At 50.2% G+C, this 27,001-nt stretch overlaps 2 protein-coding genes across 2 annotated transcripts; both read left to right on the top strand.

The window, feature by feature from the left end:
• The first annotated feature begins 7,531 nt into the window (after positions 1-7,531).
• Positions 7,532-13,034, top strand: LOC137481123 (hydrocephalus-inducing protein-like). The gene is made up of 6 exons (XM_068202603.1): positions 7,532-7,830; positions 8,267-8,431; positions 9,301-9,453; positions 11,291-11,529; positions 12,688-12,940; positions 13,008-13,034. Exons 2-6 carry the CDS (start codon positions 8,405-8,407, stop codon positions 13,032-13,034), a joined length of 699 nt encoding a protein of 232 aa, XP_068058704.1. The 5' UTR covers positions 7,532-7,830; positions 8,267-8,404.
• Positions 13,035-13,609: 575 nt separating this feature from the next.
• LOC137481122 (hydrocephalus-inducing protein-like) lies at positions 13,610-21,648 on the top strand. The gene is made up of 7 exons (XM_068202602.1): positions 13,610-13,716; positions 14,972-15,112; positions 15,591-15,907; positions 18,988-19,150; positions 19,645-19,743; positions 20,416-20,625; positions 21,499-21,648. The coding sequence occupies exons 2-7, from the start codon at positions 15,047-15,049 to the stop codon at positions 21,646-21,648; spliced, it is 1,005 nt and encodes a 334-aa protein (XP_068058703.1). The 5' UTR covers positions 13,610-13,716; positions 14,972-15,046.
• Positions 21,649-27,001: the final 5,353 nt, after the last annotated feature.

Raw genomic sequence — 27,001 nt, 5'->3', positions numbered from 1 at the left:
TCAAACCTGTGCTGCCCAGACAGTCCCAAGGGAACCCTACAAACTGACAGCAGGAACCTGGGCTGGCAACTTTTCCTTCACAGGGAAAAGGGCCGATGTTTGTCTCCAGGGGCCTGAGGCCTAGAGTTGCTGGCTGCCTCCAAAAAATCCAAACTATTAAAGATATGTCCCTGACCCAACCTGCCCCCACCTCAAACCTGTACAGCCCTTACAGTCCCAAGGGATCCCTACCAGCTGACATCAGGAACCTGGGCTGGCAACCTTTCCTTCACAAGAAAAAGGGCCGGTGTTTGCCGGCAGGAACCTGTAGTCTAGAGTGGCTGGACACCTCCAAAAAATCCAAACTTTTAAAGAAATGTCCCAGATCCAACCTGCCCCATCCTCTAACCTGTGCTGCCCAGACAGTCCCAAGGGAACCCTACCAACTGAAATCAGGAACCTGGGCTGGAAACTTTTCCTTCACAGGGAAAAGGGCCGGTCTTTGGCTCAAGTGGCCTGTGTACCTGAGTGGCCGGATGCCTCCGAAAAAACCAAGCTATTAAAGAAATGTCCCAGACCCAGCCTGCCCCCACCTCTAACCTGTGCTGCCCTGACAGTCCCAAGGGAACCCTACAAACTGACATTAGGAACCTGGGCTTGCCACATTTCTTTCCAACAAAAAATGTCCGGTCATTTTCTCCTGCGGTCTGTGTCCCTGAGTGGCCACAGGCCTCCAAAAAATCCAAACTATTAAAGAAATGTCCCAGACACAACCTGCCCCTACTTCTAACCTGTGCTGCCCAGACAGTCTCAAGGGAATCCTACAAACTGACATCAGGAACCTGGGCTGGCCAAATTTCTTTCCAAGAAAAAATGGCCGGTCTTTGGATCAAGTGGCCAGTGTCCCTGAGTGGCCGGATGCCTCCAAAAAATCCAAACTATTAAAGAAATGTCCCAGACCCTACCTGCCCCCACCTCAAACCTGTACTGCCCTGACAATCCCAAGGGAACCCTACAAACTGACATCAGCAACATGGGTTAACCACATTTCTTTCCAACTAAAAATGGCCGGTCTTCGTCTCTAGGGGCCTGAGGCCTTGCGTTGCCAAATGCCTCCAAAAAATCCAAACTATTAAAGATATGTCCCTGATCCAACCTGCCCCCAACCTTCCTCAAACCTGTGCTGCCCGGACAGTCCCAAGGGAACCCTACAAACTGACAGCAGGAACCTGGGCTGGCCCCTTTTCTTTCCAAGAAAAAATGGCCTGTCATTTTCTCCAGGGGCCTGTGTCCCTGAATGGCCAGACACCTCCAAAAAATCCAAACTCTTAACCCAGAGTTAACCTCTTCCACCACTAAACTGTGCTGCCCTGACAGTCCCAAGGGAACCCTACACACTGACATCAGGAACCTTGGCTGGCAACTTTGCCTTCACAGGGAAAATGGCCGGTCTTTTTCTCTAGGCGCCGGTGGCCCTGAGTGGCCGGCCACCTCCAAAATATCCAAATGGTTGAAAATGTGCTCCAGACCCAACCTGCCCCACACCAGACCTGTGCTGCCCTGACAGTCCCAAGGGAACCCTAAAAACTGACACCAGGAACCTGGGCTGGCAATTTTTCCTTCACAGGGAAAAGGGCCAGTGTTTGTCTCCAGGCGCCTCTGGCCTTGAGTGGCCGGACACCTGCAAAAATTCCAAACGATTAAGGATATCTCCAGACCCAACCTGCCCCACCACTAACATGCACTGCCCTGACCGCCCCAAGGGAAGCCTACAAACTGACATCAGGTTCCAGGGCTGGCAACTTTTCCTTCACAGGGAAAAGGGCCGGTGTTTGTCTCCAGGAGCCAGTGGCCTTGAGTGGCCGGATGCCTCCAAAAAATCCAAACGATTAAGGATATGTCCCAGACCCAACCTGCCCCCACGTCAAATTTGTGCTGCCCTGACAGTCCCAAGGGAACCGTATAAACTGACATCACGAACCTGGGCTGGCCACATTTCCTTCCCAGAATAAATGGCCGGTCTTTGTCTCCAGCGCCTGTGTCCCTGAGTGGCCAGACACCACCAAAAAATCCAAACGATTAAGGATATTTCCCAGACCCAACCTGCCCCCACCTCAAATGTGTACTGCACTGACAGTCCCAAGGGAACCCTACAAACTGCCATCAGGAACCTGGGCTTGCCCCTTTTCTTTCCAAGAAAAAATAGCCGGTCTTTTTCTCCAGGGGCGCGTGCCCCTGAGTGGCAGGACACCTTCAAAAAAATTCAAAATATTAAGGATATGTCCCAGACCAACCTGTCCCGATCTCAAATTTGTGCTACCATGACAGTCCCAAGGGAACCCTATAAACAGACATCAGGAACCAGGGCTGGCTACTTCTCCTTCACAGGGAAAAGGGCCTGTGTTTGTCTCCAGGGAGCTGTGGCCTTGAGTGGCCAGACGCCTCCAAAAAATCCAAACGATTAAAGACGTGTTCCAGACCCAACCTGCCCAACCTGAAACCTGTGCTGCACTGACAGTCCCAAGGGAACTCTACAAACTGACATCACCAACCTGGGCTGGCCATATTTCTTTCCAAGAAAAAATAGCCGGTCATTGTCTCCAGCGGCCTGTGGCCCTGAGTGGCCGGACGCCTCCAAAAAATCCTAATGATTAAGGATATTGCCCAGACAAAACCTGCCCCCACCTCACACCGGTGCTGCCCTGACAGTCCCAAGGGAACCCTACAAACTGACATCAGGAACCTGGGCTAGAAACCTTTCCTTCACAGGGAAAGGGCCCTGTGTTTGTCTCCAGGAACCTGTTGCCTTCAGGGGCCGGCCGCCTCCAAAGAATCGAAACGTGTCCCTGACCCAACCTGCCCCCACCTCAAACCTGTGCTGCCCTGACAGTCCCAAGGGAACCCTACACACTGACATCAGCAACCTGGGCTAGCAACTTTTCCTTAACAGGGAATACGGCCGGTGTTTGTCTCTAGGTGCCTGTGGCCTTGAGGGGCCGGACGCCTCCAAAAAATCAAAACTCTTAAGGATATGTCCCAGACCCAACCTGCCCCCACCTCTAACCTGTGCTGCCGTGACAGTCCCAAGGGAACCCTACAAACTGACATCAGGAACCTGGGCTGGCAGCTTTTCCTTCACAGGGAAAAGGGCCGGTGTTTGTCTCCAGGAGCCAGCGGCCCAGAGTGGCCGGCCGTCTCAAAAAATCTGAACGATTAAGGATATGTCCTTGACCCAACATGCCCCCACCTCGAATTTGTGCTGCCCTGACAGTCCCAAGGGAACCCTATAAACAGACATCAGGAACCTGGGCTGGCCACATTTCTTTTCCAGAAAAAATGGCCAGTCTTTGTCTCCAGGGCCCTGTGTCCCTGAGTGGTCAGACACCTCCAAAAAATCCAAACTATTAAGGATATTACCCAGACCCAACCTGCCCCCACCTCAAATGTGTGCTACCCTGACAGTCCCAAAGGAATCCTACACACTGACATCAGGAACCTGGGTTGGCAACTTTTCTTTCAAGAAATAATAGACGGTCTTTTTCTCCAGGGGCGTGTGCCCCTGAGTGGCCGGACGCCTTCAAAGAAATTCAAAATATTAAGGCTATGTCCCAGACCAACCTGTCTCAATCTCAAATTTGTTCTACCATGACAGTCCCAAGGGAACCCTATAAACTGACATCAGGAACCTGGGCTGGCAACTTTTCCTTCACAGGGAAATGGGCCTGTGATTGTCTCTAGGGACCTGTGGCCTTGAGTGGCCAGACGCCTCGAAAAAAATCTAAACAATTAAAGATGTGTCACAGACCCACACTGCCCCAGCCTCTAACCTGTGCTGCCGTGACAGTCCCAAGGGAACCCTACAAACTGACAGCAGGAACCTGGGCTGGTATCTTTTCCTTCACAGGGAAAAGGGCTGGTCTTTTACTCCAGGGGCCTGTGCCCCTGAGTTTCTGGACACCTCCAAAAAATCCAAACAGTCAAGGATATTTCCCAGACCCAAACTGCCCCCACCTTAAAACTGTGCTGCCCTGACGGTCACAAGGGAACCCTGCCATCTGACATCAGGAACCTGGGCTGGCCAAATTTCTTTCCAAGAAAAAACGGGCGGTCACTTTCTCCAGGGGCCTGTGTCCCTGAGTGGCCGGATGCCTCCAAAAAATCCAAACTATTAAAGAAATGTCCCAGACCCAACCAGCCCCCACCTCAAACCTATGCTGCCCTGACAGTCCCAAAGGAACCCTACAAAATGACATCCGCAACATGGGTTAACCACATTTCTTTCCAAGAAAAAATGGCCAGTCTTTGGCTCAAGGGGCCTGAGGCCTTGAGTGGCCTGATGTCTCTAAAAAATCCAAACTATTAAAGATATGTCCCAGACCTCTTCTGCCCCCTCCTCAGATGTGAGCTGCTCTTACAGTCCCAAGGGAACCCTAAAAACTGACATCAGAAACCTGGGCTGACAACCTTTCCTTCACAGAGAAAATGGCCAGTGTTTGTCTCCAGGCGCCTGTGGCCTTGAGTGGCCAGACGTCTCCAAAAAATCCAAACAATTAAGGACATGTCCTACACCCAACCTGCCCCCACTTTGAATCTGTGCTGCCCTGACAGTCCCAAAGGAACCCTACCAGCTGACATCAGCAACCCGGGCTGGCAACTTTTCCTTCACAGGGAAAAGGTACGTTGTTTGACTCGAGGAACCTGTGTCCCTGAGGGGCCTGCCACCTCCAAAAGATCCAAATGATTAAAGATGTGTTCCAGACCCAACCTGCACCCACCTCAAGCCTGTGCTGCACTGACAGTCCCAAGGGAACCCTACAAACTGCCATCAGGAACCTGGGCTTGCCCCTTTTCTTTCCAAGAAAAAATCGACAGTCTTTTTCTCCAGGGGCCTGTGCCCCTGAGTGGCCGGACACCTCCAAAAAATCCAAATGATTAAGGATATTGCCCAGACCCAACCTGCCCCCACCATTAACCTGTACTGCCCTGACAGTCTCAAGGGAACCCTGCAAACTGACATCAGGAACCTGGGCTAGAAACCTTTGCTTCACAGGGAAAAGGGCCTGTGTTTGTCTCCAGGGAGCTGTTGCCTTCAGGGGCCGGCCGCCTCCAAAGAATCGAAACGTGTCCCTGACCCAACCTGCCCCCACCTCAAACCTGTGCTGCCCTGACAGTCCCAAGGGAACCCTACACACTGACATCAGCAACCTGGGCTGTCAACTTTTCCTTCACAGGGAAAAGGGCTGGTGTTTTTCTCCACCGGCCTTTGTCCTTGATAGGCCGGACACCTCCAAAAATCCTAATGATTATGGATATTTCCCAGAACCAACCTGCCCCCACCGCTAACCTGTAGTGCCGTGACAGTCCCAAGGGAACCCTACAAACTGACATCAGGAACCTGGGCTGGTAACTTTTCCTTCACAGGGAAAAGGGCCGGTGTTTGTCTCCAGGGGCCAGTGGCTTTTGGTGGCCGGCCATCTCCAAAATGTCCAAACTATTAAAGATGTTTTCCAGACCCAACCTGCCCCCATCTCAAACCTGTGCTGCCCTGACAGTCCCAAGGGAACCCTGCCATCTGACATCAGGAACCTTGGCTGGCCCTTTTCTTTCTAAGAAAAAATGGCCGGTCATTTTCTCCAGGGGCCTGCATCCCTGAGTGGCAGGACACCGCCAAAAAATCAAAACTATTGAAGATGTGTTCCTAGACCCAACCTGCCCCCACCTCTAACCTGTGTTGCCCTGACAGTCCCAAGGGAACCCTACCAGCTGACATCAGGGACCTGGTTGGCAACTTTTCCTTCACAGGGAAAAGCGCCGGTCTTTGTCTCCAGGGGCCTGTGTCCCTGAGAGACTGGACACCTCCAAAAAATCCAAGCTCTTAAAGTAATCTCCCAGACCCAACCTGCCCCCACCTCAAACCTGTGCTGCCCTGAGAGTCCCAAGGGTACCCTACAAACTGACATCAGGAACCTGGGCTGGCAACTTTTCTTTCAAAGAAAAAATGGCCGGTCATTTTCTCCTGCGGTCTGTGTCCCTGAGTGGCCGGAGGCCTCCAAAAAATCCAAACTATTAAAGAAATGTCCCAGACACAACCTGCCCCTACTTCTAACCTGTGCTGCCCAGACAGTCTCGAGGGAACCCTTTAAACTGACATGAGGAACCTGGGCTGGCAACTTTTCCTTCCCAGGGAAAAGGACTGGTGTTTGTCTCCAGGAACCTGTGGCCTTGAGTGGCTGGATGGGAGGGAGGGAGGGAGGGAGGGAGGGAGGGAGGGAGGGAAGGAAGGAAGGAAGGATGGAAGGAAGGATGGAAGGAAGGAAGGAAGGAAGGAAGGAAGGAAGGAAGGAAGGAAGGAAGGAAGGAAGGAAGGAAGGAAGGAAGGAAGGAAGGAAGGAAGGAAGGAAGGAAGGAAGGAAGGAAGGAAGGAAGGAAGGAAGGAAGGAAGGAAGGAAGGAAGGAAGGAAGGAAGGAAGGAAGGAAGGAAGGAAGGAAGGAAGGAAGGAAGGAAGGAAGGAAGGAAGGAAGGAAGGAAGGAAGGAAGGAAGGAAGGAAGGAAGGAAGGAAGGAAGGAAGGATTTGCTGTAGGTGTTAAGGGAAGACAAGCACACAATCAATATGATTGATAAGCATGGTCTGATTTATTCATAGATACTGTCAGTTTATATGGTCTTTCACAAGCAATGTCAGCAACAAGCTCTCATTGGTCACTTTATAAAGGTTCATTTTTCTAAGTTCTCCTTTATGCGATTTCAGCTGCAGCTAAGTTTCTCATCTTCTAGCTTGATATATTTTACTTTGCTAGGTACATCTTGTTCTACATCCTGTTCTTGTACAACTCATATCTCAAGGATATGCTGCCTTTTTCTATCTGTAAATGCACAGTGTACTGTTCCCAGACCTAGACACAATGCTGTTCCCAGGCCAGTTTCTCAGGCCAGTGCTCCTCCAGGGCACAGAGCTCGAGTCTGAGGTCTCAAACAGAGGATTGCTGGAAAAATTGTTCCATCGATCCATGACCCTGTTCCTGCAGCCATTCCTCAACAGGCATCAGTTTAATGACAATAGGGATACAGTTCCCTGGTGCTGTTCCCTGTCCCAGCCAGAGCCATCCAGTCAGTGCCTGAACTGCCATTTTGTCAAGCAAGTGCAACTCGGGACAGTCAGTGCATGGACCTGTGGAGTGAAGGACCGAGGGAGATGTAGGACCTGGGAGGGGGTGATCACCCACTCTGTAGGGCAGGGGGTGTCTTGTGCCCTCCAAGGCTGGGGCAAACAGCTGAGTTCTCAAGCAGGGCAACAGCACCGTGGGAGAGAAGGGAGTCATTTTTACTGAGACTACGACTAGAGTTGTGTGTTCCTTGAGCCCTAGTGAGCACTGATCCCTGTTGGGAAGGCTCCCCAAGAGCTCATGGATCACTGGGACTGCTACAGGAGTCCTTGAAATCCTTCTCGCATAAAGGAGGGGCTGAGGCAGCTGTGGGACAAAGTGCTCTGCCTGGGGCACCTGGCAGCCTCTGGGTGCTGCTTCTCAGGGTTTGCCCCTCCTTGACAAGACATGTTTGAGTGGGAAGGCTTTGAAGGCAATTTATCACTGTAGGGCTGTTAAATGTCCATTTGACAGTGACAAGTGTGTTATGCTCCATTTCACAACCTTTGGGAGTAAACGTTCTCCATTCTCTCAGTATCTCTGATTCTCTTGGGGTCATCTCTTTGGCCAGGTGTCTCGTTCCTGAGCTGCGAGTGTACCCTAGAATCCTGTTTTACGATGAGTGCCAGCTGAAGGTGCCATACCAGAGGAAGTTCCTTGTTGCAAATAACACCGACCTTCCCGGCTGCTATGGGCTTATTCCCCAGGTTTGGCATCGCATCCACTTCCTCCTCTCAAATATTATTGAGGAGATTATTAGGGGGAAAAAAGGGTTTGGTTAAGGCCTTGCTGGTTTCTATTCATTCTTAAAGATCTGCTGAGAATAGGATCCTACCTGAATGTAAACTTTAGGAGGCAGTTTAACCTCCTGAGGAAACAGTTTCAGGCTGTTTTCTTGTGGGAGATCTTAGAGGGTTGTGAAAAGCTGCTGCATCTACAGACACCAACGCCTGTGCTGGCAGCTTCCTTGCAGGACCCCCAGAGAATGCTAAGCCTACAATTTTTGCATCTTGTTTGTGCCTCTTACCTTTGTCCTGGGGATTTTTAAAAAATGTGTGTAAGCTGCTGTTGCGGTGGATGTTAAGGAGTCTAAAGTTTCTTCAGAGGTCCCACTGAAGTTGCATTTGATTCTGTCCATTCCAGAAACGTGAGGAGGACTCTCCTGTGTTCTACTCCAGCCCCAAACCCTGTGGGATTGTCCAGCCTCACAGCGTTGCAGAGATTCCGGTTATAACTGAAGTCCAAACACTGGTCAAGCATCGCACCAACGTTCTTATCGGCATGTTCGGGGATGAGAGAAACCCACTGGTGAGTGCAAGGGGAGATGTGTACCTTTGTGCAGCTGCTCCTGGCAGGCTGCAAAGGGTACAGGGACTCTTGCGGGGAAAACAAGCACAGGCTGCTGAGGAGAAGGACAGGAGGGATCGGTGGCACAAACAGCTCATGCCTTATAGGTGGTAATCTCAGTGTCTGACACAGAAGGTAACTCATCTAAGCTGGAATCAAGGATAATTTTAGTTAATTAATCTTTAAAATGCTATTAACTTTGGAAACATCTGTTTTAAAATGTCTTGTCATCTCTCTGAGCACAAAAGAGGATGTCAGAAGACTTCTGGGAGCCTTGAGCTTTCTGTAAAAGAGAGCAGGCATTTGAAGAGTAGTTGCAAGGACTTAAACTTATATTAAAACATAAGGAAATGATGGTGTCAAATTCCCTGGATGGCACCAAACACTGAACCTGGGCCATTGTGGCACTGCATGTAAATCAGTCAACAGGAAGGACAGGCAGTGCAAGCTGTGCCAGGGAGCCTGAAGTTTGACAAAACAGTTGCTTTCAACTATCAGGCTGCTTACCTTAAAGAGGAGGGTTTCTCCCCACCAGAATAACCAGTTGTTTAACTGTCAACCTGGTCTTAACTAGAGATTTCTTGCAAAGCTTTTACCTTTGGGCCAGTAATATGTGGTTTAAAAGCTTCTTGTACCTTAATCCTTTTTAATTTGGAGGTGAATATGTAATTTTTTTTTTTCCCAAAAGCCCAGCATTTCAGCTGGAGAGTGGTAACTGTGCCTAAAGAAATAACTTGAGCACAGTTGAGCTGTTTAAGCTTTTTTAGCTTTCCCTGTTGTGGTTTGTTTTGGTTTTTTTAAAAATCTTTCTTGCCTGCTTCCTGGAACAGAGACCAGATTTACGGAGCTCTGGACGGCTGGCAGAAATCTACCCAAGTCCAAGGCTGACAGAGTTTGGCAAGATCCCAGCTCTACAGCCTACTTCACAAAGCTTTACCCTCTTCAACAACAGTCTCGTCCCTACAGACTTCAGGCTAGAGATCGTAAGTATCTGTGGGGCTGTTTTCCAGGGAAATTGACTGGTCAGTAGCAGCCATGACTCGGTTTTTATATGGAAGATTTCCATATTGCCCTGTGTGAGGGGAGGCAAGATACTCCAATACTCCATCTGAGCGGGACTAGAGGAACCTGGCTCTGGAGTGGTATTAGCTGGGGCACCCCTCAGTGAAATCAGGTGCAGAGATGTTGGAGCAGAAATTAGTCTGGATTGTGTTGACAAGTTCTCCCTTAATTTTATCTTTGGTCTTTAGCAGTGCGTGTCACATTTTTGGAGCTCTGAGATCAAGAGAAACCTGTGGTCCTTTGCTCCCCAGAGAACGTGGATTTCCCTATGGTTTCCCTGTTCCGTCTACATTTGCTTTGTGCCAAACTGCTGTTACTAGTAGAGAACAGGGTGTGAGGTCTGTCCTCAGACTGCTCGTGGGGAGGCAATTTTCACTCCTCCTGGGGGTCAAGCCAGCTGGGCTGTCCACACAAAGATGTGGGGGGGTGGGCACCCCCACAGCCTGTGATCTCTGTGCCGTTGAAGAGAATCTTTGGGGACCAGCTGCAGAGAAAGGCCGTTTAATCCATGGAGGCTGCAAAGGGCAAAAGGAGCTGGGGCTGCTCCCCTGGCAGGAGAAGCAGGGCTGGTGCAACCAGGAAGGGCTTGCAGGCTGGGCCTGGGTCTGGGTGAGATGTCTGCTGGAAGGGGAGATCTGTGAGGGGCTTGAGGTTTGTTCTTCTTCATGCTGGGTGTGTTGAACTTGTGGAGTTGGTTAAAACCTGATACTAAAGACTTGTTTGTGGCTGTGGGTAAAGCATCAGGCCATGTGGGAGAGTCCAGGCACAGCCTCCTGGGCCAAGGAGGAGGGATGTGAATTTTCCTCTTGCTGCTATTCCAGCTGTTTGGGGGATAAATGTAACCTCAAAGTGACGGATTTTTCCAGGACAGCTTTCTCTAACTCCACAATGGAATTCTGCTTTCAGCCTCTGCAGAGAGCAGTGCACCTTGGCTGGGTGGTCGTGGTGTGTAACGGATGGGTTTCACATGCTCGTACCAGGGCCAGACCTGCAGAGCTGTGGCTGTACAGCTGTGCTGGTGCAAGGCCTTTCCTCCCTCCCCGGGGCAGCTTCCAGCTCTCTTGCCCAATCCGTGAAGTCTGTGAGAAACCAGATGACAAGAGTTTTTCAGATGAGTGGCCCATGCCCAAAGAGCACATGTTGTCCAGTTTTCTTTCTGCTTCCTGCTTTCCTGCTCTGCTATAAGCATTTAGAGGTGACTTTTCCAAAGCAGAGGGCACTGGGGCACCTCTCTACAGCTGATGATTGGTGGGAAGTGAGGGCTTCAATCCTTTAGGGGATGTTGAGAAGCACTGATGGCCCCTTGGGAAAGAATAGTTTGGTGCTGTGGTTTTGCACAACTGGTTTTGCAGAGGCTGAGAGAGCTCTTCAGGCTCTCAGCAGTATCCTCCAGCTGTGTGGTTTCTGGAGTGGGATTTGAGCAGACCTGGCTTCCTCTGGCCTTGAGCCTTTGTGAGAAGCCAGGAGAGAGAAAGCAGTTTTCCTTGGCCCACACTCCAGAGAAAGACTGGGGAAGGAACAGTCTCCTGAGGATAAGCATCCCTTGGGTTGGGCAAAAGTGGGTTAATTAGGTGAGTCTGTTAAAGGAGGGGAAAATACAGGTTGTATGAGCTCTGCTGTTGCCCGATACTGTATTTTAGGGATTTTAAGCCTTTATGATTTTTATCGTCCCCTCTTTAGCTTTTCCTTTTCTTGTATCCCACAAGAAAGCAGGGTGTATTGTTTCTGTCCCAAATGCATATTATGCTTGTCTTACAGCTTTGCAAACCCCACTGCTATGCCATTGAACCCAGAGAAGGAGTGATCCCTGCTAGGGGTGAGGTGCCTGTGACTGTCACAGCAAGCCTGGATGACACAGGGATTTTTGCTAGTGCTATCCAGTTGTTCATTGGGAACAGACTTTGCACCGCCTGTGGGCTCATGGCTTTGGGCACTGGCAACACAATTGTCATAGACAAGCCATTTGCCCCAGAGGTCAACCTGGGATACCAATTCAGGTAGGAGATCTCTCCACTCCCACCTCTCCTCCTGTCTCAACAAGGAGCAGTTTTGCTGTAGTCCTTCAGGCAATGTCTCCTTCAGTGTTCAAAGCCCTGACTCCTTCCCTGAAGGCAGAGAGATTCCTTTAGAAACATGTGATGGCCAGTTGAGAGTTAGACATACTCAAGAGCCACTGTCAGGGAAACCTGTTGCTAAATTGCCATTGAATTGTTTTTAGTTCTAATACATTTATGTCCTCAGTTGATCAAGTAATGATCAAGTGATGATGGCAGGCTCCCCCAGAACAAAAGGTTCCCAAAAGGGTGCCCTGGTGAGGTGGTCCCTCCATGTGGTTGAGGGACCAAGGGAAGATGGCATCACACCCTTCCCTTCCAAAATGGCAAGCAGGGGCCCCGGGAACAAGGAGACAGGAGGGTGACAATCCCCACCAGGAAGGCAGGAGCCCACAGAGCAGTTCCAGAGGCAGATGGAAACTCTCTGTTTGTGCGGGGTCTGCACTGCCACTGCTGCTGCTTCCTCGTGCTGCTCGTGGGCTCTGCCGCTGCCCTACTCTGCCCAGGATCTTGCTCGATATTTTGCTGCCAGCAGAGTTTGCAAAGTTCACCTCCAAACAGTTTCTAATTGCAAAATGAAGTTTCTACAAATGGCTACCAGTGCAAAACCAAGGCTGCTACGAACAAGAGAGGCCCTGCTGCCCTGGTTTCCTCTCCAGGAGCAGGCAGACAATTTTTACCAGCTTGCTGGGATCATCCAGAAACTGCCTCCAAGCCGGCTTTTAGAAATGCCTGCAATCATACCCCCACACACAAGGTCACCAAGTGCAGGATCTCAAAGATTGAGTTGCAGTTTCAGGCACAGATTAATACAAAATACAGTAACAGTATGAATCACCCCAGAACAAACATTTTGGAGGAAAACACCAGGTCCTGTTAGCCTCGCCTGGAAAATGCTACATTACCATTATAAACATATTTCCCTTTGCAATAATGACATCAGAAGGGCAGCTCATCAGACACTGTTTCTGGTCCACATTAAGAGCTGGAAATTAATACAGTCTCCAAGCAATTAACATGTCAGGTTGCTCACTGGGAGCAATCTGATGACCAGGGAAATAGCTATTCCCATATTATTTTCCATCCTGCCTTCTATTCTAGCCTCCTTCCCTGTATTCATCAGTTCGAAGTAACAAACGGGGGCCACCATTTCCATCGGCTCTTTTGGAGCATGGGATGCTGCAGCCCACCTGAGGAGGAGGACCAGGGCATCTCAGCCCTCAGTAGCCCTAAAGATGATTCCCAGAGCCCCAAACGTGCCACCCTCATGTTTGGGCTGGAGCCACTCTCAAAGGACCTGCAGCCAGGCGAGTCTGTGGACACGGTGCTGCGAGGCTTTTCCCGCATTGCGCAGGTGAGGTGCCCACCAGGGGCTGAGCCTGGGGAACCATCAGATTCCCTCCCCTGGGCTTGTTCCACAGTCCCTTGACATTTGCCTGGGGAAATGAGCAGAGGCCTTCAATAAACTGGTTTAAGACCACACGTTTCTGTGGCAGCACCAGTTGCTTTCCTTGCTGGCCACCATCAGACCAGCTAAGACTTTATTGTGATTCCACAGCTACCAAAACCCAGTGCTGATCCCAAAGTAGGGGTGGAAGGAAATATTGACTTTTTGGAGCAAACACTGTTGCATGATTAGTCAGCAAAGAAGGGCAGAGAAATAAGTTACACTTAGACTAGGAGCACAAAAAGAAAGAGAATTAAACAAGTGCCAAGTGCTTTATCTGGGGTAAGCATGGAGTAAAACAAAAGCCATGTGAAGGGAGGGAGTTTCTCACAAGTGTCTTTTGTGGTTATTGGGGTGCAGTATTGCAGACAATTGAGCACAGAATAAATAAGCTGCATTACAGGAAGAAAAGGGGACAGTGACCGTAACTCTGTGGCAAGAATAGAGCCTGTGGTGGGTGGTGGGTGCTGAGCTAATGCAGGGCATTTGCTGGATGCCCTGCCACCACCCACTGGTGACAAGTGATTCCTTGCATGCAGGAGGTGCAGGATTGTTTGATGTGTGAAGCTGTCAGTGGGACAGCCAGCTAGACAGAAAAGATAATAGAAACAGTCCTTACCTGCAAATATATTGATCCCTCCATAGAAACATCAGCCAGACAATTCTGTTTCCATGTGGAGAAGGTAAGTCTCTGGATTGCATCCAGCATGGCTGAGGGGGCTGTGTGCTTGTGTTAAAGCCCCTCTTTACCCTTCCTGATGCACTCTGTAAAGTGAGTGAAGATGCTTTTAGAGATGAGACTGGTATTTGACTTCCCCAAAGTAAAACTGCAGTTACAACTGCACTGCCAAGGGGGATCGTGGCACTTCCAGAGAAATGCCAGTTTCTCTGCTCACTGTAAAGGGAGGCTTTTGAGGATCCTCCAAGGCACAGTGATGTCTGTACACTGATGCTGTAGGGAAGCTGGGGAAAATGGAGATTCCTGTGAATTCCTCAGACTGACAAGGAAAAACCCATCATCTCCTGTGTCTCTTTACCTTCTCTGCTGTTGGCATGGATGCTTTATGGTATGGCTATATGATACAGCTCTGTGCATTTCCTAAGCCTCACCTGCTTCAAAGGACCCCCAGACATCCTGCAGCTGCAGTGATGATAACACTGAGGCAGAGCAGGTGCCCTTTAGTTTCTGGATCCCAACTCCAGCATCATCCTTCCCTCTCCTGCAAGTTGTCTGAAAAAGAGAAGACATTTTACCCTTTGATTTCTGTAGTTTCGGGCCTCTCCTCTGGTTCCCAGGCTTCCACTGAAGTACAGAATCCCCCCTGGAACAGGCATTTCAGATGTAATTAGAAGCTCTTCCGCTGTCTCTGGTTCTACCTGGGTTCTGCTCGATGCCACTCACACAAACTGATTTATGGTATATTATGGCACAGCACCTGTTTGATATCAGTACATCCAGAAGTAGTTTCCCAAAGCCTCTGGTTTCTCTAAAACCATGCAGGAAGCCCAGCACAATGCATAGACTAGAAGGAAGAGCTTAGGCTTTTATGAGGCTGCTAGAGCCAATAAGGTTGTGAGAAATGACTGTATGCCAGTGAAGACCATCTAGTGCTGTTCTGCCCAATAGAAGGACAAAACTGGAGACAAATGGTCTGGATTCACTTTCTGCTTTAGATCTTGTTTAAGCAGCCACCTCCTCTCAGGGGCCTATTCCCTCATCTGTACGTGGGAGTGTTTCCCTGTCCCCCAGAGGATGCTGTGGTTTCTAAACATGAGAAGCATCTGCTATAAAGAAAAACCTCCTGAAAGGGTAGAAACAAATAGAAAGGGTAAATAGAGATGTATGCACTTCTGGGGCTGAAAAATGTGAAATGCAGCAGAAGCAGAAAGAGGTCTATAGCTAGTTGAGGCTGTTTTCCTTCTCTCCTGTTTCCATAGAAACCCAGTGATGTCCTGACGCTGCAGTACCAGTCTTTGGCTTTAAAAAACACCTGCCTGCTGCCACTGGACTTTATGCTGGACTTGGAGCAGCCATTTCTGGTCTGTGATGAGGACCAGCAGCCCCTCCCAGATGGCCAGGTGAGCAGGCCTGGACTCCTGCAGTGGGGTCTGAAGAGGAGGGATGTGGTGTTGCCTTTCTGTTGGGAGCTCCTTGAGTCAAGAAGTTTATTCTGTAGCATCAGCAGTGGGCTGGCCTGAGCTGCATCAGCAGAGCTGCTGAAGGAATCAAAATCTTATCTGAATTGAGAAGATCCATCCCGGCTTTAAGGCACAGGGAGAAGGGAGCAGGCAACTGGGTCTGGGCAAGCCATGCAGTAAAGGTTTCTCCTGGAAAGCATTCCAGCTCTCCAGAAGCCACCCCCTTCTATTGGGGCTGAGCACAGAAATGGCCTGAGGGAATCCTGGACTAGACTGTGGTGCCTGCAGTCAGACCCCTGCTGTAAAGAAATGAACTGAGAAGCCCATGGTGGGGTCACTTTGAACATTTACTGTTTTGTGCAGTCAGACCTTGGGACATCATCCCATAAGTGAATAATTACTGCTCATCTCCTTGCAGCCTGTGACAGTGGATGTAGGGGAGACCTGTCATCTCTACATCGCGTTTGATCCAGCCTATGAACTGGATTTTAAGAGCTGGGAAAAAGAGAAGGTTCTGAAAATAGGCATGGTCAGGGGCCATCTTTATGTGGAGCGCATCACCCTTCGAGGAGAAGTCCACTTCCCAAATCTCCAAATCCAGCCCAGCACCCTGGACTTTGGCTGCATTATGGCTGGCACTGAAGAAGTGCGTTCTCTGGAGATCACCAACTGCAGCCCACTTCCCGTCGAGTACCGCTGGTCATTCCATTCGGACAGCCAGGTGAACAAGTTGAGGTATGTGCACCTTTGTCCTCTCCCTGAAGCTCTTCTTGCTGGTGTCCTGTTTGTACTTGGCAAAGAACAAAGCTGTTTGCATAGGATCTGATAGACTGCTTCTGACTTTTTCTTGTGCAAATAACTCTGACCAGCCGTGGTCAGGCTGGATGCTCAGGGAATAGGTTTTCCACCAATTTGGTGCTGCATAACCCCCATAGTGGTTTCCCCTGGGAAGGAAAGCTGGGGTGAAAACTGGTTTCTCAGACCTCTGTGGCCTAAGATTGTGGGCCATTCCGGAGCAGGAGGTGGAGCTTCCTTCGTTCCTGAGTGACTCATTATAAGAGGCCTCTGGGGAGTGTGGCGAACAGGAGCGGGTAAACAGGGTCACAGCAGCTTGCGCAGCAGTTTGCACAGGCAGGGTTGCAGGATCTTGCTAGTTAGGTGAGGTATTTTTATTGGTTGCTTGATTTTAGGCTTTCTCCTAGCAATGGTTTTAAGCCGGTTGAAATCTGTGGTTGGTACAAGTGTATGTGACCAAGTGGAGCCCTCCAAAAAGGATGCGTCTGTACAGACCCATTCCTGCCTGGAGTGTTTGAGCTTATCCATGGTTTCAGGGGGTGTTGTGGAGGAGGCCTGCCTACGGTGTGAACAAGTGAACGACCTCCTTTCGCTGGTGGCTGAGCTTAGGGAGAAAGTTGAATGATTAAGGAGTATCAGGGATAGTAAAAGGGAAATAGACTGGTGGAGTTCAGCTCTTACATCTTTAAGAGAGGCCCACCAAGAGCCAGAGGACTCATATGCCTCTCACTCTCAGACAATAGAGGGGCACCTGGTAGATGAAGGGGAGTGGAAATGCGTCCCTGCTCAGGGAGGTAATAACAAAAATCCCTCCTGCCCCCCGTCCCCTAGCCAGGTGCCACTTCAGAATAGGTATGAGGCCCTGGATCTAGAGAGCCAGCCAGATGATTTAGAAGAATATTATCTGCCCAGTGAGCCTCCCAATTATGACTCATCTAAAAAATGGATTACCACCTCTAACACCAAGAAGAAAAGAAGGGTAATCGTAGTGGGTGATTCCCTTCTGAGGGGGACAGAGGGCCCCATATGTCGACCAGACCCATCCCACAGGGAAGTTTGCTGCCTCCCTGGGGCCCGGGTACAAAATATCACTGAGAGACTTCCTAAGCTGATTCAGTCCTGGCCTGCATTAGGAACTGTGTGACCAGCAGGAGCAGGGAGGTCATTCTTCCCCTGTACTCGGCGCATCTTGAGTGCTGTGTCCAGTTCTGGGCCCCTCAGTTTAGGAAGGACATTGAGATGCTTGAGCGCATCCAGAGGAGGCAACGGGGCTGGTGAGGGGCTTGGAACACAAGCCCTGTGAGGAATGTTTGAAGGAACTGGGGTTGTTTAGGCTGGAGAAGAGGAGGCTTAGAGGTGACCTTATTGCTCTCTACAACTCCCTGAAGGGAGGTTGTGGACAGGTGGGGGTCGGTCTCTTCCACCGGGCAGCAACTGACAGAACAAGAGGACACAGTCTCAAGCTACGTCAGGGAAGGTACAGGTTGGATATTAGGAAAAAACTTTTCACCTAAAGAATAATAAAGTACTGGAATTGTCTTCCCAGGGAGGTGGTCGACTCACCATCTCTGGATGTGTTTAAAAAAAGACTGGACATGGCACTTGGTGCTATAGTCTAGTTGAGGTGTTAGGGCATAGGTTGGACTTGATGATCTTAGAGGTCTCTTCCAACCTCATTATTCTGTGATTCTGTGATTCTGTAAGGCAATGTCCACCTTGATGAAGGGCTCCTAGTCCCAGCTCCCACAGTGCTGCTGGAGGCCCTTCTGGCCCCTCTGCTTTGGGATAGGTCCTCTCTGCAGGAGCTGCTCTCTGCTCCTTGCCTTCCTCCCTTGCATTGTGCTGGAAGACGCCCAGAAAGTCCCAACACCAGGGAAAGAGTTACTTAGTGCCTGGGCTGATGCTGAACATCTTGTTACCTTCCCTTTCCTTCTTTTCTGAGACAACTCCTTTACTGCCAGGATGATTTCCTTCCCAGGGGTCAGCTTTCAGTGGTCACCTTGGATCCTTCACTCCCTTTTTTGGTGACACTTGTTACTCATTTTGACTTTTCCACTCTGCAACATGTCCCTTATGGGTTCTGTACTGCTTGGCAGCAGGATTTGTTCATCACATCATCTCCTATCCCTGCCTCCCAGAGAGTTTCTACTTTAGGGTGAAAAATGTCATTGTCTGGGCACCATGGTCCTGGGAAGTTGCCTCAAACCATTCATTAAAACTAAAGACAGTGGAATAGATGATTAGGGGTCTCTTGGGGGTTATGATGAGAGAGCCCCTCATCCAGAAATGAAACCCAGCCTTAGGTAACAAGCTACAAAGCTAAAGGCAGTGATTCTTTGGGGAGCAGGTCATTACAGGCCCGGAATGCCTGTGTGGGAATGGAGCACCCAGGTCGTGTTTGGCTGTGTGGGGAGCACTTGCAGCTCAGCAGGGTGACAGGCAGGCACGGCTCGACTGTGTCCCTCACGTGGCATTAGAAACACAAGCAGAGTTACCCTGAGCACCTGCTTCAATTTAAAATGAGGAATGTGACCTGAGTCACCTGGAAGTGTTGGAAAATATCAACCAACCCCCCCCAACACTGTCAGGGAAACATTCCTGATAAATACCTGGTAGAGCTGTAGAGTTTCTGGCATTGGACATTGGCGGGGGGCTGTGCTGGTTCGTCAGTGGCCGGGTCTGCCCCTCGGTGTCTCAAATCTCACCTTTTTGCTTTCCTTCTCTGTCTTTCCTCTCCCACTGTGCTTTTTGCATCCCCACAAGGTGTTAATCCCTGTCCTCTGTAGTTCCTCAATGCAAGCAGTTGCAGCTGCCTTCACTACTGCTACCTCAGTGTCATCCCTGGGCTGCCTTTAGGATGGACCTGCTCCAGCATGGATTGGGAAGGGCTGGATCAAACCATTTCTCAGTTCAGTGTGCCAGCACCCACCCAGGGCTGCATCCTGAGCAGGAGCTGTTCGTGCAGGTGTCCCTTCCTTCTTCCCACTGCGGTCCCTGTTCATAGTTATGCTGTTTTTCAGATATGAGCTTTACCCACCTAAATTCAAACCCCAACCACCAAAGGAGAAGAGAACCTGTTTGGATTGCCCGGCATCTCGATGGAGACACTTCAAGATTAAAAAGGAGGAGGCAGTCACAGCCCTGAAAGAAGTGCAGGATTTTACTCAATCTTTAGGAGCAGAGGTAGATTTTCTTGTACACCTAGTGCTTGTGTTGCCTCCCCAGCCTGCCACCAACAAGTCACACTCGTGCTGACCTCTCCTTTTGCTGCCCTGCTGTCCTGTGCTCTGAGAGTTGGCCGGGCAGCAGGGCCAGTGTCTGGACAATGAGGTGTGTGAGAGGGAGAAATAGGAGAGTTTTCCTTGGAGAAGCTTGGTCAGATCCTACAGGCCTCCACTGAGTGTGGGATTGTTTTGCCTTGTTTCCTTCACAATGTAAGATGAGGCTTTTATCTGCAGCGTGATGGTAAGACCTCCAGCTTCCTTCCCATAGCAAGCTGTGATGAGTGCTGATCTCCATGTACCCTTTTCCCAACCCAGCCAGACTACCTGTTTCCAAGTCTCTGCTTTCACCCAAGAGCTGGTATTGCACTGGTGGCCCTGAAGCTGTCTTACAAACTGAGACTTTGCAAAGTGGCTGTCTCTTCCTCCTAGCATAGAAAATGGCTTGTTTTTCAGGTGCCACCACAAACTCCTGAAAACCCTCAACTCGCACTAGGCTTGGAGGGATTCAGGAGCTCCGTGGATGTACCTCACACTCCCCTTGAAACAGAGAAGGTAAGAGGGAATCTGTCTCACTTGCCCATTGTCAGTGTGGCAAGCAGGGCTGTAGCTCCCAGTCCCACTGGTGGCCCTCAGCACTGCCCACAGAGGGGCCTCACGTCCCTCCAGGCCCATCACAAAGTGCTGCTGAAGCAACTGGTTCTTGGAAGGGCCGTGCAGGACATGTTGTAGGGCTGCCCAAGGATGCTGTGCAGCACCTGTGGAGGGCATTGCTCCCCCTTGACCTAATCTCATAGGAAATTTTTGCAGAAGCTTTTGCTGAGGCACCTTGAGAAAGCAGCATTTAAATCAGAGAGAGAGGGGAAAAGCCTCAGGAGTCAGATGAGCTGGGCTGGAGTCCTTCCCTGAGCTCCAAGAGCTCTCAATCTGAGTCTTCTCCTTTTCTAAAAGCAGTTAAGAAATGCTTTTTAAAGGGAAGAGAGAATTTCTACTGCTAGGAGACATCCCAGTTCACTGTAATGTAATGTATTAATTAATGCATTGATCTCTGAGTATGGGAGAAGATTTTCCCTATGGTCCCTCCATTGGTCAGTGGCACAGATGCAGGATCAGATTAGGGTGATTGTGGCCATGTTTGTGCAGCGGCTACAGCTGCACTTTGCTCCAAGATGCTCTTCTGCATCCATTTCCATGCTCAACACCTCGATCTCTCCTGTCCTCCTCCAGGCTTTCAGTATTGTGCCAGTGTCAGGTGTGCTGCAGCCAGGAGAGAGCCAGCAGGTCTCCTTCACCTTCTTTGGCCACCTCAACACCATCACCAGCGTGAGAGCACTGTGCCACGTGGAGGGAGGCCCCACCTATGAGGTGGTGGTGACCGGGGAGGCCTCACGTGTCAGCTACTCCCTGAGCCTCCGGGAGATCAACTGTGGCTCTCAGGTACCACACATGTCCCCTGGCACAGCTCCTTGCCTTGGGACCACGGCCAGCAGTTTCCTGCCCACCTCGGTCCAGGGCTCCCTCCCCTTCCCAGCCCCTTTGTTGGCCCTGGGGCTTGGAAGTCCAACCTTTGAAAGACACATCTGACATCCAAGCTGGTTTACAATGGCCATCTCCAACCCTCTCCAAAATGCTGGGAGTGCCTCTTTTTCAGGGTACCTAACAGTGCCTCCTGGGGCAGGCAGGGTCCCAGTGGGGTGCTCTGAGGGGTGTGTCCATGAGACATCCCTCTGCTGATCCACACCTAAAGCCTGACCTCCAAGGAGATGCTCTTGTCAAAAGCTCTTGCTTAATCCACACAACAATCAAGGGAAGAAGTTAGGCTTCCAGTCACTATATTTAGAGAGACTGTCCCAGAATAATCCCCAGTTCACTCTTTTCCAGTTGAAAGCCCACAGATATTTCCAGCTGCTGGCCCTGTGTGTGTTGCCCTGTGGGACTCCCTTGTTGCATGTATGTTGCTTGCCAATACTTGCATGCAGGTGCCTTTTCTCCTGGAATGCCTCAGTGCTGTCTCTGTTTCTCCTGGCTCTTGGTGACCCCTCAGAGTGCAGAGGGCCTGTGTCCCCTGGTTCATTTATTGCTGGCCCTCACATGGTTGTTACCACACCTCTGTGTGCTGCCAGAGCTCCCTGGTCCTGTGCAGGTGCCCTGTGCCTGGGGGTTCCCCAGGTTCCCAAGTGCCCCCATCTCCTCCCTGCTCCCTGCTCCCTTCTCCCATCATGTGTCTGCTTCCAAGCCCAGGAGAGAGGAAGGAGATTCCCAGCAGCAGGCCTGGGTCTGTAACTTCCCACTCCTGTCTCTTCTCTCCAGATGTTTAATGAAATTGGTCACAGCACAGTCACCCTGGAGAACACTTGCAGGATTGAATTCAACTGGGTGCTAAACCCTAGCACTGCAGACCAGCATCTGCCTGGTGTGTTTCTGGTCAAGCCCACAGCTGTAAGTAGCACAAATGACTGACCCTAGCCCTGTGCCAGGTGGCCCAGGAGTGTTAAAGGGAAGAAAGAGGGGGTGGGGCAGAAAGGGGGAAAAAAGTCAGAGGGGAAAACCACAAACCCAGCCATGAGAGAGACAGGGCTGTAAGCAATTTCTGCTGGGGGCAGAGAAGGTCAAACAAGGGCTCTCCTGATAGACTCCCCCATGGCCGTGACTGGTGGGTGGCTCTGCTGTCACAGGGCAGTCACTGGTGGGAGGCACAAGTGTGTTGGTCACTGGTCTCACTGTAAGGGTTGTAGAGGAGAATTCTATTTGATAGATTTCTCAGATGAAAAGAAGGCACAAATGCAGCAAGTGTTATATCTGAAAACTATTTATTGATAAAGAAAAAGGGTACGGTCCCAACCAGAAGGGGATAGAAAAGAGCAGAGAGAGAAAATGAGAAATGGAAAGAGGGGCAGAGCGTTACTGCTAGAATGCTGGTCCGCTCTGTCGGGTCCTGCTCAGCAGCTGGTGGAGCAAGTGTGCTGCCAGCCGCACCGAGCGTGCGGTGCAGGGGCACCATCCGCAGCGGCAGCGGCGCGGCTGTCCCGCGGGCCGGGCTCCATCCATCGGCAACGGGGCCAGCTGTCCCGTGGGCTGCACCGGGGCAGGCTCGATCCGCAGTGGCAGCGCTGCAGCTGTCCTGCGGGCTGCGGCCACCGGGTTCAGCAGCTGCGGCTTGTCATGGTTGGGGCGCGGCAGCTGTTCCCTTGGGGAAGCAGCGGAGCACTGGGTTGCCGAGCGGGAAGCGACGACAGCAGCATAGACAGACAGGGAAGAAGTGGCTCTGCAGGGAGCTGGATCCTCCAGGTGACACGTGGAGGGAGACTCTAAAACTCAAAGACAAAATGAGTTTTAAAGTAGGTATGCTTTTTATTCGGCTGGACCCATGGGGATATCTCCACAAAGACATGCGTACCCCTTGTACACACACATTTTTTTTTTATCCCCTAGAATGGTACATATGTATCAAGTTTCACTATAGATCATTTCCTGGCTCCCCTCCCCCTCCACTTCGTATGCTAATCATCTTATCAGTCCTTTGTGCCTACACAGTTGTCTCTGGTGGTCGTCTCTGGGGTTGTAGGGGATGAAGTAAAGTTGTCTTCCTCAGGGTTGACTTTCTGACCTTGATGCCCTGCGCATGCTTACTGATCTTTTGGCTGCTGTCCAAGCCAGGAGTCCAGATTTATCTGGTTTCAGGGGCCCAAGGAGCCTCGTTATCTCAGTATCCTTGCATACTGTATCCTATTCTTGATAAACATCCTACCCCTTATCAAGCATCCTTGCATTCTTTCTTGCTGTTTTGCACCTAGTCCTTTCCTTTCTCACGTGACTAAGTATGCAGCAAATATTAGGCAATGTCCATAATTTATGTGCCTGCTCTTAATCAATACCTTCTAATTTCTGTGATTAATATATATATCCTCTAGTTTCTGACCCCATGTTTCACAGGTGCTCCCAGCCCAACAAAAAACCAAAAATGGCAGGGAAAAAACTGCAATGTTAACTGCTTGTATATGCTAAGATTCCTCCCATAACTCTTAGGAAGACTATTGGTCACACGGGCAAAATTTTTAGAAGATTGGTCACATGGGCAAAATTTTCCTGGGCTTTGGGGTCTGCCTGCCTCCAAGGGGGAGGTCTCTTGCAGCCCCCCAGACACGGAGCCTGCCTGCATTGTCTCCCAGCAATCTCCTTTACATGTCTACAGCCCCTATAGTAATTTTTCACCCCATGTCAGAAAGTGTTTTTATAATGTATATTGTGGCATAACTAAAAATTTAATTGGTTGCTCACAGTCACTCTGGGGACCCCGATGGCTGAGATCTCAGGCTGTGCTGGCACTGGAGCATTTCTGAGGGTCACCTTACCCCCGCCTGTGTGATCACAGATCCCTTACGTAGGTGAAACACGGACAAAAAATCACAACCCCACAATTCCTATAAAGATTTGTAGGGACAGTGTGTATATTACAGCGCTGGATGCATGTGGGGATCGTTCCCCTTCAAAGGACATGCATGCCCTTGAGAACTCCTGATCCCTTTTTATTCTTCTTCACTAGTTTACATGTGCATAGAATTTCATAATAGGTTCATGCATATTCATTCTGCTGATTTTGCGTTACAGCTAGTTACATATGTAGCTAGTTTTTTATCAGAAAGTACAGAAAGAACTCCTGGGTCACTCTGCCCTGTCTGTTTCAAGGTTCCAGGAGCTTCTCTTATCTCTTCAGCTTAGAAATTCGCATTCTTTCTCTTCAGCTGGGGCAGTTTAACTAGTGCTGCAGAGTTACCAGACTAAACAGCATATTGTACTTATGCTAGCAAGCTCAAAGCAACACATTTCACCTAAATCCAAATGGATTTCTACCCTGTTAAATTTTCACTCTGTTTCATTGGCTTGCTGGTCCCTGCCTCCTCCAGCTTTGTTGCTGTGCAGCGGCTTTGTGGGGCAGTGAGGGGGCCAGGGAGCAGCAGGGCTGGAAGAGCAGGGAGAAAAATTAGCAGCATCCCACTGCAGTCCAAGCTTCTCAGTCCTGCCTGGATGTCTTAGAGCTGAAGCAGCACTCCTGCCTTCGTCCCTCCTTGCAGTGGGAAGAGGAAGCTAATTGGCTTTCCCATTTCTTCATGCCTGTCTCCTACAAGGGACGAGAGGAGCTGCTGGCCCTTCTTAGTGCGGGGACTTCCCTTCCCCAGTGGCAGCAGAAGAGCCTTTTTATGATGAGGCGGGCTCTTGCTGGCAGAGGGCAAAGCCAGAGCAGCAGAGCTGTGCTCACATCAGGCTGTGCTGGGGCACCAGCCTTACGAGCCCTGGGGACGACACACGGCACCCTGGGGTCAGAGGCTCAACTTTTTGGGCACAAGGAAGGTGGAAGGTGACACAGTGCTGGTCTCAACCCTGCAGCACTGCATCACCTTCTCCACAGCACTGGGCCAAGGAGTGGGCTGAATCCCAAAAGTTTAATATCCAGGGTTCAGCTTAGCTGGGGAGAAGGCTCTTCAGCATAGGTGTGTAATCCAGCACAAGGAGGAGGTAAGAATGAGGGACAGGTCTTCTGTATGGGTTGCAGAGAGCTTTAGTCTCAGGAGGGTCCAGGGACAGAAGACAAAATCTCAAGCTGTGCAGGAGCTTATATATGGGGGAGGTTCAAGGGGAGGGTACAGACCTTCAACCAATTGGGGGAAAGCTGGGGAGAAACACAAGATGGGGTTTACAACCTTCTAACCAATAGGGAGAACTGGGGGGAGGGGAACAGATCCAACAAACCAGTGGGGCTTCGAAGGATACAGAAATGACAGGGAAGTCTCTGGAAAAAGGGATAGGCATGAGGAGGGATTAACAGGTGTGGGGAGGAGGAACGTTGAACATTCTGGGAAAAGAAGCTGGTTCGGGATAAGATGGACAGGGGAGGTGGAAGGATACAGCTTAAGGATAAACCAGCTGTATAGGGGGGGAAACAGAACAAACCATTTGGAATAATAATATATACTAAAACATACTGCAATAAGAAGGCGTGAGAAACAAAGGCCACTCTTCAGTTAAAATTTAAAGAAAATTTAATAAGAGACAATAGGGGACAAAGTCAACAAAGCAGAAGTAACAGTGCTTGCTGCCTCGCTTGGGTGCTTAGCCACAGCCAGAGGCACACACCAGTCAACACAGCAAGACCCCTTATATACCCTGGGTATTGCATCAGCCTAATACATATTTATAAATGCTTATACATATTGAAATATTTTAACATAGTTCCTCCTCTGTCCCAGCTTTTTGGAGCATGTGCAGTTGTCCTAGTGATGGTCATTTGTTACTCTTCGACACATTCAACAGGTTTCCATTCCTTCATTGGTTAAATGTTAATATTACAAGAACTCTTCACCAACATTGGTATCACAACACAATGTTCTCATTAAAAGAACTCTAAACTTTAGCAAAACTTCTTTTACAAAAGTCAACATTATAGAACATATAGTATTTAACAATTGTGAAAGCCAATACTGCAATATATTTATCACGAAGGCGATGTGGTCCGATGGCTTCTTCTAGATGAGAACCTGTCTGTCCCCTGAGCCATCCCCCATCAAACACTGATGCATTGCCTCCCTCTTCTCCTGTCCCTGCAGGGCTCCATTGCACCTGGTGAGAAACAAGTGCTGAAATTCTCTTATATGCCAGGATTACCAGGAGCCTTCAGCAGGACTTACCAGCTTAAAGTGGGTGACCTGGACCTGGAAAATATCCTCCTGAAAGGAGAAGCATCCTGTCCCATGATCACTGTGAACCTGCCCTGGAACGCCAAAGGTGGGCACTGCCTGTCTGCCCCCAGGAAGGGCCCCTCTGGTTTTGTTCCCTATCATATGCCCATAGGGCAGTTCATGCTCACCTCCACCAAGCCTGGAGGGTTGCGGGACTCCCAGACCAAGTCAAGCCCCCTGGTTGCTTCATGAGTCTTGAGCAGAGGATCCCATGTGGGCTTTGTCCCAGGAACCATCCTGCAGAGCTTGCCAGCACATCTGGCAGGGTCCTGAAGGATGATGGCTAGAGTGAAAGGCTTGGGAAAGCTCTAAGAGAGGCTGGCAGGGCTTCAGGCAGGGTTGGATTTGTGTGACATTGCAGGGGATGAGATTCAGAGAGGAACAGCAGCATCCACTTTCCAGAGGGGGCTTGAGGGATTTCTTTCTGGAAGAAACCAGTTTTGGGAGGCGGGGACTTCCCAGCTGAAATAGGACTGGCACTTTGCTCACACTTCTCTTTGGGGATGTTTTCTTCCTTCAGGAAATGAAAAATATGAGAAACCTCCGAAACAGCTCATAAAACGTCGGCAACTCTACAATGAGAGGAATAAATCAGTTCTTCGGAAGAAGACTCAGAGCCTGAAGACCAAGACCTTGAAGTCTCAGACCCCGATGACTCAGACCTTGAAGACTCTGATTCCGAAGACTCCGAACCTGAAGCCCTGTGTGCTTGGCTCTGGCATTGTAGTAAGAACAGCTGCAGCCCCGTTTGGCACATGCCACCCTCCCCATGTCACCTGAGCACCTTGCAGCCCACAGCACCTCCCCGGTGCCCTGATGGCACCTGGGACCTCCCTGCCCACCTACAACCTTGTGTCGCCTCAGCATTGCCCCTAGGGCTGCCACTCTGGTCATGGTCTCTTCTGGGGCTGCACCAGCTTCCTGGCTACCCCAGGGAGAGGTCCTGAAGGCCATGCTCAAAGGTTGGAGTTGATGGTGCTTTGAAGGAGATGCAGGTCATTGCTGGGGAGTTTGTTGGTCCCAACCCAAGCCCTGCCAGAGTTACAGACCTCATCAGCAGCTGCCTGATTGTGCCCTGG

Source organism: Anomalospiza imberbis, chromosome 12, assembly GCF_031753505.1.
Source record: "Anomalospiza imberbis isolate Cuckoo-Finch-1a 21T00152 chromosome 12, ASM3175350v1, whole genome shotgun sequence".
Classification (NCBI taxonomy): Eukaryota; Metazoa; Chordata; class Aves; order Passeriformes; family Viduidae; genus Anomalospiza; species Anomalospiza imberbis.
This window is presented reverse-complemented; position numbering and strand designations above follow the sequence as displayed.

Bases quoted from the DNA above. Each gene is read 5' to 3' on its own strand.
- LOC137481122 (XM_068202602.1), top strand. From the start codon at position 15,047: ATGCTGGACTTGGAGCAGCCATTTCTGGTCTGTGATGAGGACCAGCAG. The intron at 15,908-18,987 runs GTATGTGCACCT...GCTGTTTTTCAG, and splicing joins AGCCAGGTGAACAAGTTGAG to ATATGAGCTTTACCCACCTA. The intron at 19,744-20,415 runs GTAAGAGGGAAT...GTCCTCCTCCAG, and splicing joins CTCCCCTTGAAACAGAGAAG to GCTTTCAGTATTGTGCCAGT.
- LOC137481123 (XM_068202603.1), top strand. From the start codon at position 8,405: ATGTTCGGGGATGAGAGAAACCCACTG. The intron at 8,432-9,300 runs GTGAGTGCAAGG...TTCCTGGAACAG, and splicing joins GGGATGAGAGAAACCCACTG to AGACCAGATTTACGGAGCTC. The intron at 12,941-13,007 runs GTGAGGTGCCCA...CTTGTTCCACAG, and splicing joins GCTTTTCCCGCATTGCGCAG to TCCCTTGACATTTGCCTGGG.